This window comes from Bombina bombina, unplaced genomic scaffold, assembly GCF_027579735.1.
Source record: "Bombina bombina isolate aBomBom1 unplaced genomic scaffold, aBomBom1.pri scaffold_573, whole genome shotgun sequence".
Classification (NCBI taxonomy): Eukaryota; Metazoa; Chordata; class Amphibia; order Anura; family Bombinatoridae; genus Bombina; species Bombina bombina.
In genome coordinates, this window is record NW_026511924.1 from 175,046 (window position 1) to 186,784 (window position 11,739).

General features: G+C 39.2%; 1 protein-coding gene across 1 annotated transcript; it reads right to left on the bottom strand.

Annotated features, from left to right (window-relative positions):
* Positions 1–298: 298 nt before the first annotated feature.
* LOC128644012 (receptor of activated protein C kinase 1) lies at positions 299–10,382 on the bottom strand. Its single transcript, XM_053696778.1, has 8 exons — positions 10,190–10,382; positions 8,533–8,704; positions 8,186–8,333; positions 7,813–7,908; positions 3,691–3,801; positions 1,763–1,903; positions 1,472–1,582; positions 299–460 (listed from the first exon to the last, which is right to left on the bottom strand). Exons 1-8 carry the CDS (start codon positions 10,296–10,298, stop codon positions 395–397), a joined length of 954 nt encoding a protein of 317 aa, XP_053552753.1. The 5' UTR covers positions 10,299–10,382; the 3' UTR covers positions 299–394.
* Between the last annotated feature and the right edge of the window lie 1,357 nt (positions 10,383–11,739).

The window sequence follows — 11,739 nt, forward strand, 5'->3', positions numbered from 1 at the left end:
AAAAGAACAATCTACAAAGCGAAAAAAAAAAAAAAAAGTATGCCTGTATATGAGCAGCCACCAATCAGCAGCTCCTGATCCTACCCGTTATGCTTTTAAACAAAAAAGCTAATAGAATTGGAAAGCCGATTAAAATGTTATGCTCTCCCTGAGACCGGAAAACCTAAAGCACAGCAGCCACACCATGTGACCTCATTCTTTCGACACCCAAACCACTAGTGTTATCTGCGCCTACCAGTTAGGCATTCTCCTTAACCAACCACCTGTAGATTTCCTCAGTCATTACACAACACAGGAGCATTTTTATAGGAATTTTATTGTATTGAGACTCTTGGCATCATGACAAAATATTAGTCTCAGACTCCGGACTCTTGGTGCAGCTTTCTGTGTAGGTTTATCGGGTACCAATGGTCACTTGCCACACTCTGATCAGGTTATCTGTGTATCCGGCAAAGAGGGTCTGGAGAAAAAGAAAAAATGCAGAATTAATCTGGGACAGTAAAGTTAAAATTAAGCTTGAAGGATTAAGATTAAAAAAATAATGAATTGCATAATTTAAGTTCCAATATACTTTGTTCTTTTTATCCTTTGTTGGAAAGCATACCTAGGTAGGCCCATTAGTAGAAATGCACTGCCAGAGCTAGCTGCTGATTGGTGATGAGCTCAACAAGTGGTGCATTGCTGCTCCAAAAAAAGGATACTAAGAAGCAAATTTAATAGAAGTTGGAAAATTGTTTAAAAATGGCATGATCTGAATCATGAGTTGATGCCACCTTTAAACTTTCATGCGCGAGTAATTGTCAGGTTTCAAATAGGGCATGTAATTTTAAACAACTTTCCAATTTACTTTTATCACCAATTTTGCTTTGTTCCCTTGCTATTCTTAGTTGAAAGCAAAACCTAGGAGTTTCATATGCTAATTTCTTAGATCTTAAAGGCCGCCTCAAATCTAAATGCATTTTGATTTTTCACCACTAGAGGGCATTAGTTCATGTGTTTCATAGATAACATTGAGCTCATGCACGTGAATTTTCCATGGAGACCGTTCTGATTGGCTAAAATGCAAGTCTGTCAAAAGAACTGAAATAAGGGGGCAGTCTGCTGATGCTTAGATACAAGGTAATTACAGAGGTAAAACGTGTATAATTATACTTTTGTTATGAAAAACTGGGGAATGGGTAATTAAGGGATTATCTATCTTTTAAAACAAATCCTGGTGTTGACTGTCCCTTTAAGATAATCTACAGGGTTATCAAATTAGTTTAGCAGCTACAACACTTAAAGGAATAAACATTTCAGGGAGATGCAAATGCAGGAGCTAAGTTTATATGGATCCCTAACTAGCCACGGGAGGAGAAGACAAAATCCCTCATCACTGGAACACACATTTTGTTGACAGTTAGAGGTGTTTGTTACATTTTTAACTGAAATGTTTGCTCAGCTCTGATACAGGCTACTGGTTGTCAATTACCTGTCCATCAGCTGACCAGGCCAGTGAGGTGCATTGTGGGGGCTCAGCTTTGCTGCTAGTGCTGATCACTTCCTGTTTCAGTTCATCCACAATGATTTTTCCCTCCAGATCCTGCAAGAAACCAATATATCAGGAGCGCATTCACTAAAATGAACAAGTGCGTACCGTACATGTTTTAGTCTCGACTCAGAAACAGCCTCTGAGCTTCAGCATGGAGCATAAGATGGCGTCAGTAGTTTTCATCACAGAGACTGCTTGAGAATGCAACTAGCTGCAGCCTAGGAGACTTACCCAGATCTTGATGCTGGGTCCAGTGGCTGCGCACAGCCAATAGCGGTTGGGGCTGAAGCACAGAGCATTGATGACATCTCCGCTGTCCAGGGTGTACAGGTGCTTTCCCTCATTTAAATCCCAGAGCATGGCTTGTCCATCCTAAAAGAAAGTAAATAATGTTAAATCTGCACAGAGATGTTCCCACCACAGACCAGTTTATACAGAACTAAATCTAACAAACTGATCTGTCACAAAAAACAGTGCTTGCAAACATTAGCAGTGGCTATTACTCTAATTGTGAAGCCAGGTCTTAATAAAATAAATGTGGAGCTAGAACATGAACACGTTCTGTGCAAGTCATGATGCAACAACAAGTGTTCTTATGAATTAGTAAAATGTGAAGGTCATAAACCCATAAAATTCTGACAAAACTGCTGACAATGCAAAAGGATATAAAATATATATATAAAAGGCCTTTATAGTATGCATTCATATGAAAGTCAATTATCTCTGGCTGTTTACTACAAAGTATTCAAAATAGATTAGGCTAACAAAAAAAAGGTAAATTTACAGTACACTTGCATCTAAAGTTTATGGGTGTGGAAATCCTATTATACATATTGATATATAACTGTCAGTATAAGCTCTATGTAAATCTACACGGGACACTGTCTGCCTGTCACCTAAACCCCCTCATTTTTACGACACCCCCTCTTCTACCTTCACTCAGATGTCTAACACTTCGTCCATTTAAGCCATCCTGTGTTTCAAGATCTGTAAATTCCATTGAATTAGTCAGCATTGACTCAGACTTTAAAAAGGAAGGAATTCTTCAGAAAGCTTGTATACTTAAAATGTAGTTAGTCCAGTCCAATAAATTTGAAAAAAGGATTGAATGCATTATTTTTTTTTTATCTATAATATATAGTATAATTGAGCCTAAAAGGTCCATAGTAGACCAACATCGGCATGCTCTAATTTGTTAGAGACTGTAATAAGGAACACTGACCTTACCCTGTTTAACCTCCACAAAAGATCACTCGCCACTGGTGACCCGCTGATCTAAGCAGCAATGCAAGTCACATAACTAGATAGGATAAAGCAGGTAACTTCTTCAACTCCCAAAAAGTGATTAAACACAAGTCTCTCAGGAATTTACACATGCCTGCACCTGAGCAGGACAGCTAGTGAGTGGCACACATGCAAGTCAGCCATGTCCTGCTGAGAAGCTCTAATGTGTTGCATCTCAAGCAAAAACTTAGTGTGTTGATTGCATAGCTACAGCTAAGTAACACTTAATGAGGAATATCCCCCCAAAACTAAAAAGTTTGCTATAACAGCATAGGTACAACCTAAAATAAACTCACCCTAGCCACTAAAGCTCTCAACCACTTATGAAGGGCAATTTATCTTCTGTGGAATTAGGAATAATGAGCAGAAACCCACAAGCCAGTTACTATAACCATGAATATGGCCAAGCATTAAGTAGTTTGCTGTTGAAGCTGGCATTAAAGGGACACTCAAGTCAAAATTAAACTTCATGATTCAGATACAGCAGCAATTTTAAACAACTTTCCAATTTACTTCCATTAACAAAATGTGCACAGTCTTTTTATATTTACACTTTTTGAGTCACCAACTCCTACTGAGCATGTGCAAGAATTCACAGCATATACGTATATGCATTTGTGATTGGCTGATTGCTGTCACATGATACAGGGGGAGTGGAAATAGACATAACTTTGCAATTTATTTAACAAAAATCTACCTCTCATTTGAAGTTCAGACTAAGTGCTATTGCATTGTCTTCTTATCATGCATTTGTTGATTATGCAAATCTACAGTGTTGACTGGTCCTTTAAGGCAGAGAAAGCCATGGTATTCAAAGCCATAGAAACCATCTGTACCCATTAACCCAACTCCTTTAAGTTTCCATTATGTCTCACCTTGCCACCAGATGCGCACAGTGATCCATCAGGGGACACTGTCACAGTGTTCAGGTAGCCGCTGTGCCCGATGTGGTTTGTCTTCAGTTTGCAGTTAGCCAAATTCCAGACCTAAGGGAAAGAGCATAAGTACATTAATGGAATATAGCTTAAATATGGCTGATACATACACAGCAGCGCTAAATTTGGATTTGTAGATGCATACTTCTTATTTAATAGTTTGCAACAAGAACACACATTTCTTTCATCCAAAGAGATTAGACTGTTCACAAGTCTCTATATTTAAGACAGTAACTAATTACAAGTACAAATGCCAAAGCCAGAATATCAAAATCTAAACAGTCATTAAATGTAAAGAAATATTTTCCTTGGCAGTAAGTACCAATTTTCTGTCTGGTCTTTGGTTTGTGTTCTCAAGTCTATTTAAAACTACCTTTCTGATTACAGTACTATACTATCTTTCAGGGTACTATGTATACAAAGAAAAAAAATATGAAAAACGTTTAGGTTGCATGTGTTATTGCCTAATTTACACAAAATGCATAAAATTGTTACACTTGGTCCCAATCCCAACCACTTTACAGATCCAAACCTCTTCGGTCCCCTAAGCAGTTTGGATAAATTGTTTCCTAACCATCTCCGAATGTCTCAACTGCTGTAAATGACTAAACATTTACTTCCCAGGCAAGAAAGAAATACAATAGTACTCACTTCTATTCTTGCGCTTTGTCAACTTGAAAATTCTACATATTAAAGGGTTTAAAGATAATCACTTTCTTACCCCATTCCTCTCAAACAGTCCCCTCTCATAAGTAACTCCAAGGGAGTGAGCACAATGGTATCTAAATGTGACACATGAACTAGCACTGTCTAGCTGTGAAAAACTCAATGCACTGAGATAAGATGGCCTTCAAGGGCTTAGAAGCAAGCCTAATGAGCCTACCTGGGTTTAGCTTTCATAGATTAACAAAGCAAATTCACAATATAAAATACCATCTGTTTGGGCCTCTTGCAACCAAACAGCTCCTAAATTTTAATACCCAGCCCTCTGAAAGCAGTCCCCGCCCTTTCCCCCCCTTAGTACATTGCTGTACTGTATTTTTAAATAGTTGCTTATTTTGTTTTAGGGGCTTGTTCATCTGCTTGGCACACTGCTACAGATAAACCATGAATCACAATGGCATACACAGTGAGATTCACCGTTTACATTCTGTGTGCACATGCGCCAGAAATCCCGGCAGGCAAGGATACATCAGACAAGGAACCCCGAGGGGAACCTAAGGCGGGGTGCGCTGGGTGAATGTGAAATGTGAACTAATGCACAAACAATATGGCTCCCGTGAAATAGGGTAGAAAGTCAATACCAGTGTAAGACAAAAAGAAGACGGCGGCAAAGCTCCTCTGGTCTTCGGCGTGAAGATTTCTGAAAATTAAGAGTGAGAAAGAGGGCGCCACATAGCGTGATACTGTTGATACAGATTCAGAAGGCAAGGAATTCAAAAAGGCTTACCGAACAGCTCGGCACCGTTCTGTGACCGGTGCTATCAGGCAGACTAACACTCTCAGTGGTTAGCACACTGGGTGGCCTCGGATGGAATGCAGGCAGGTGGGTCTCAGCGTTGAGAATTAGCACACTGGGTGGCCTCAGATGTAAAGGAAACAGGTGGATTTCAGCGTTGCTTGATTGGAGCAAATCCGCGTCTCTGCAACACCTATACTTACAGTTCCATTATGTGACTAGTAAGTTAAACCGCATCTATGTAGGTAGGGCATGGACAGGATATCAGTCCATGCCCTACCTACATAGATGCGGTTTAACTTACTAGTCACATAATGGAACTGTAAGTATAGGTGTTGCAGAGACGCGGATTTGCTCCAATCAAGCAACGCTGAAATCCACCTGTTTCCTTTACATCTGAGGCCACCCAGTGTGCTAATTCTCAACGCTGAGACCCACCTGCCTGCATTCCATCCGAGGCCACCCAGTGTGCTAACCACTGAGAGTGTTAGTCTGCCTGATAGCACCGGTCACAGAACGGTGCCGAGCTGTTCGGTAAGCCTTTTTGAATTCCTTGCCTTCTGAATCTGTATCAACAGTATCACGCTATGTGGCGCCCTCTTTCTCACTCTTAATCTTAAGGATACATCAGAATAGCATGATCACTATCCTTAAGATTATTATTTTTTTCTTCAGTGGATAGTTATGCCAAACCAAAACAAACATGGGGCAACAAGCAGAGTAGTGTTTTAGGAGGTAAATTTGGGGGTCTTACATTGAAGACAGCAGCCATATTTATACTGCTCTGACTAATACAGCACACTAATAATTTATAAAAATTTAAGTTTAGTTAGTCTCATTTCAGGAAGACTAGAAACTCCATATACTCAAGCAGGAATATTGCCAAGCTTGGAGGTACATATTGGCATTGTACATCCATTAGATTCTTAAATGAACTGTACTTCATTACCCATCAATATTAAAGTAAGTTACATCATTAGCTTTACAGTGCGGCAAAATCACACAAGGGGACAAACATACCAATTACAGATCCAGGATAGTGAACATGGGTTGATTCATGTAATTCCATAGTCAGACAAAATACTCCCAAGCAGGACTATACGATTAACCCCACTGCGAGGTAGTATTAAATGCTCTAAGTTACAAAACCCAATATTTACACCAGGGCTTGACAAACCAGGAGCCAGTGGCTTTTAACTTTGGGTTATTCTCCATATATCTATATACAAACACCACTGTCAGGCTCAAAAGCGTGCTTGGCTCCTAAATTTTAAACAGATTTGTCAACCCCTGATTTACACTCATTTTAACATCCATTTCCCTTAAAAAAAGGACACAAACCCAAAATGTTCTCTTGATTTAGTTTTTAAAACAACCTTCCAATTCACTTTAATGAAATTCTTTGTATTTTTAACCTTTGTTGAAAAGCAGAGGTGCAAAGCTCAGGAGTGTGCAAGTGTCTGCAGCACTATTTACTGTCATGTAGTGCTTCAGGCATGTGCAGTTTACCTAGGTATCCTTAAAGAACTCAAGAGTAATTTGATAAGTAAATTGGAAAATCGTACCCTCTGAAACATTTTGGGTTTCATGTCCCTTTAACGTACCATGAACCAAACACGTGTCACAAACCTTAAAGGGACATGTCACCCACATTTTTTCTTTTATGATTTAGAAAGAGAATGCAATTTTAAACATCTTTCTAATTTACTTATATTATCTAATTTGTTTTATTCGCTTGATATTCTTTGATGAAAAGCATATCTAGATATGCTCACTAGCTGCTGATTGGTTGCTGCACATAGAAGCCTCGTGTGATTGGCTCACCATGTGCATTGCTTTTTCTTCAACTAAGGATATTTTTAAAATGAAGCAAAATAATGGAAGTAAAATGTAATGTTGTTTAAATTTCTATTCTCTATCTGAATCATGAAAGAGATTTTGGGTTTAGTGGCCCTTTAAGAGCTGACCATAGCTGGGAACAGTTTCCTGTTTGCTCAAGCAATGACCAGAGGCAGAATTGGCTACTGCAAGCAGCCTTGTTTTTTAATCACATGTATAATGCAATCTTGATGTGACATTCTGTCAATCCATCCTAACGTTTCCCATTAAAGGGATGAGCCAGTCTAGTAAACAGTGCTACACACCAGTTAAAGAAACAAACTCAAGTCTTACATAGACTGATTAATTCAAGACCTTTATATAAATATTAGTCATGGTCCAGATTACTGGTAATATAAAACCACATGCTGCAATAAGAAGTTACCAAGAACTATATATTAACAGCTCATTGACACCTTATACAGTTTCAACTATAGAAAAAAAAAAAAAAAATCTAGTGGTTTAAATACAGCCACTCAGATCAGTGCAGGAGTGTATGTATGTCAATACCATGGAGTGAAAAATCTTTAGATTTGTTTCTATTAAGTTTTTTATAAAGGTCTAAAGCTTAAATCTACACAGCACAACTACCATCCTTAAATCTTAAATATATTTTCACATCACCTAATTCTGACCATCCACAAACCGGTGCCATGATTGAAGTTTGTAAGGACCTACACAGTTAGCTTACAGCACAAGCTAATATATACAGCAGAATCACTTACCTTCACCATCTTGTCCCAGCCACAAGATACAATGATTGGATTGCTGCTGTTTGGGGAGAATCGGACACATGACACCCACTCTGAGTGAGATTCTTCCTGAAAAAAAGGGTTGGAAGAGTGAAAACCCACCCAGAGACTAAATACTCAGTTCAAATCTCTGTAATGAGTGACAAATGTAATCCTTACTTCTATTACCCCATAAGATTACTTTTCTATGGTCCCATCATAATTGCAGGTTTTTCAGCTTATGATGCCGTCTGAAGAAGACGCTCAGAAGTGATGTTATAATCATTGGGACCTGAAGTTCAACTTGAAGGCCACTACTTAAACCCGCAAGTAACCCTCCTACCCAGCACAGTCTAAATATCCTTACCTGCACTGTGTATTTGCACACTCCCAGTGTGTTCCATAGTTTGATGGTCTTGTCACGGGATCCAGACACGATCTGTCGGTTGTCAGCAGAGAAAGCTACGCTCAGGACATCCTTGGTGTGACCAACAAAGCGCCGTGTTGTGGTGCCACTGCAGGAGGACAGGTGACACGGTGACATAATGTCTATGTCCAATCCCCTCTGTATAGGCCTTTCTGTATCACCCTGTGGGTGGAGGGACAGATTCATAGCTTCCCCAGAGCGTTACTAACGGCCAGTTAGGCAAAGCATTTGTCACCTCCAATCAACTTTAACCTTATCCCCAAAACCTAGACATCAATAGTACTTACGTAGTAAGGTCCCACAGACGCAGAGTGCCATCCCAGGAACCAGAAAGGGCAAACTGCCCATCTGATGAAATGACCACATCACTGACGAAGTGGGAGTGTCCACGCAGGGCACGCTGAGGGACACCATAGTTTGTCTCATCACGTGTCAGTTTCCACATAATGACTGTTTTATCTGAAAGTTAAAAAAGGAAAGGTGACTATACAAAAAACAGAACAATGTAGACTATATCTAAAATATACAATACTGAAGTAAAATTGCAAGTGTTAAAAAAACGTAACAGTAAAAACAAAAACATACTATTTAGTTTAAAGTTTACTCGTATGTAAAATTATTCATAGATTAATATCAGGATTCCTTCCTTGGCTCAAATACTCTAGCCAACTACAAAAACCCCCAACATTTTCTTCCATTATTTGGATAGAACATACATCTTTAAACAATGTTTCAATTTACTTCTATTATCAAATTTGCTTCATTGTCTTATCCTTTGCTGAAGGAACAGCACTGCACTACTGGCAGGTATCTTAACACATCTAGTAAGCCAATCACAAGAGACCAATGTGTGCAGGTCAGGCACCAATCAGAAGCTAGCCAGGATATGGTCATATTCTCTCAACAATGGATGAGAAGAGAACAAAGCACATTTGAATATACAAGTGAATTCAAAATATAAAAATAATTGGTTTTAAAATTACATGCTCTATCTAAATCATGCAAGTTTACTTTTGACTTTCCTATCTCTTTAAGGCAGGAGTTGACACATTCCTATTCAAACCCCCAAAAAGATATGGCAAAGACACTTTAGGAGCCAAATCAAGCTAGTCTACAGCTAATAAAAAAAAAGACAAAATGTTTGGAGCATCTATACACCAAGGATCCAACCCTAAGTCTTAAAAATGTAAATATTCTTGGCACAGGTTGCTGCATGGTAAGGGTTCTATTAAAGTGTAAGCCTTTCAGGACAGCAACTCACTTAGTTTAACACTAGTATTCATATAGTCAAAATGAAATGCTTGGTACACCATAATGCATACAATAAAGGAGTCCAGACTCTAAACCAAACACTTTTAATTCTGGTTCCTATCTTATGTCACATGACAATACATGAAAGTGCCTGGCTGACTGCTCAATGTTACACTAGTTTAATTAAACCTGAAGTCATCAGTGAAACCCATGTCATAGTCCCACCACTAATGTGCAATGATAGACTGACTTGATAGCTTTATTTTAGAGGCCAAGTAGAATAGTAAATTATTCTAATAAGTTATAGTATTGTAACATTCTTATGTCACTATCCTATCATATTACACCCAGGTTTCTGGCCTAAACATGGGTGATGGGTTTATAAGGTCAGTCTGCTAATAACTAAAAAGCAGGTTTGCTCAAGTAAAGGCCAAGATTCTTATACATAATGAAAACCTAAAACTAATGAAGCACAGCACTGACATTACGTATAATATACAGTGGGTACAAACAATACATACGTATTCATGATGACATATTGACTTTAAGCCTAACACGTATACAGTTCACACATAAATGGTGACGCAGCGTTATAATGAATAGGCTGCACACCATATGTATAGTTAAACACAAATGTAGTGAATACAACTAGTGATAGTGGCTACTTATGGCGGATCCACGCATGAGTCTCACCCCGGGAAGAACTGAGGATCATATCTGGGAATTGCGGAGTGGTAGCTATCTGTGTGACCCAGCCATTATGGCCTTTAAGGGTCCCCCGGAGGGTCATCTGCTCCGTCATGGTAAATATTTGTCCAAAGACGCTCCACTAGAAGAGGATGGAGACGGATCACAGGAGCCGGGTCCGTAAAGGCCGGAGAGAGGCGGAAAAAGGCCCGGAACGCTCTTATATAGTGCGTGGAGAACGCAGCGTGTGACATCACTGTACGGAAAAACTTAAAATGGCGGCGCGCATAAGTAAAAAATATAGTAGGCCAGGGCATTGATATAATAACTGAACCGCACTTTATAACACGCTCGTAAAAGATACGTATTTATTTTATCGGCAAAATAATATAAAAATAGATGTTAACAATGTGGACAATTTACTGTAGGACGTCAAACATCCAAGTGTACGGAAAATGGCGTTTGCATATTTTTTTCTGCTTTTTTTCAGGATATGACGTTTTCGTCATACTTATGTTGACTACGAGCGAGGGGCGCCAAATGGTATCGCCCTATGTAAGCAAGGCGTATACAGCCATGTTGTACGGAATTCAAATAACTTTATTTAAACTGTTAATACCTTTTAGTGTGTACATTATTCAAAATCTTCTCCACGATACCCTCTGTTGTTGGACATGATATATGCATATTAACACACACTACATAATAAGGGTATCTTCAAGACCCAATTAGAGATTTTGTTATTTTAAATGTCATAATTTAATCACAGGTTGCAGCATTGTCTTGGTGCCCCCCACCACCACCTTTTTCATTTTCTCTGCCCTTTTTTATCAGTGATCTTACTAAATACAACTAAAACCCAACTAGCAACACACTAACTGCTGTCACAAACTGCCCAGGCGGTTCCTGGGGATCATTTGCTCCAAGTCTTGCTTTATCCTGTCCTACTGTTGTCAGCTGACTTCCCAGAAATGCTGGAGGGTTAGAGGTTGATGGTGGGTAGGTGGGAGTATGATTATTATTATTATACTTTATTTATGAAGCGCCATCATTTTCCGCAACGCTGTCCATGGATATAGTTCATTTAAATAAAACAATAATATAAAACTTCTAAGATAGACAGGACAACATTTACAAACACATAAAGGAGGAATTGAGGGCCCTATTCCCGTGGGAACTTACCATCTAGAAGGGTAGGAGGTTGAGAAACAGGAGGTGAGGACTGCAAGATTGAGAAAGATGTTAATGCAGAGTTAGATGAGGGAAATGTTGTTAGGTAAGAGAAATATTATTTAGTTGGGTGGTAGGCTTCTCTGAACAGAAAGGTCTTCAGAGAACATTTAAAGGAAGAAAGATTAGGGCAAAGCCTGACAGCACGAGGGAGAGTGTTCCAGAGGGTAGGTGCTGCACGACAGAAGTCCTGCAGTCTAGCATGAGAGGAGGTGATAGTTGTGGATGCAAGGAGCAGGTCATTGTTGGATCTTAGTGGTCGGGCTGGAGTATACTTGTTTATTAGAGAGGATAGGTAGAGGGGAGTATGATTAGGTAAGAACCCT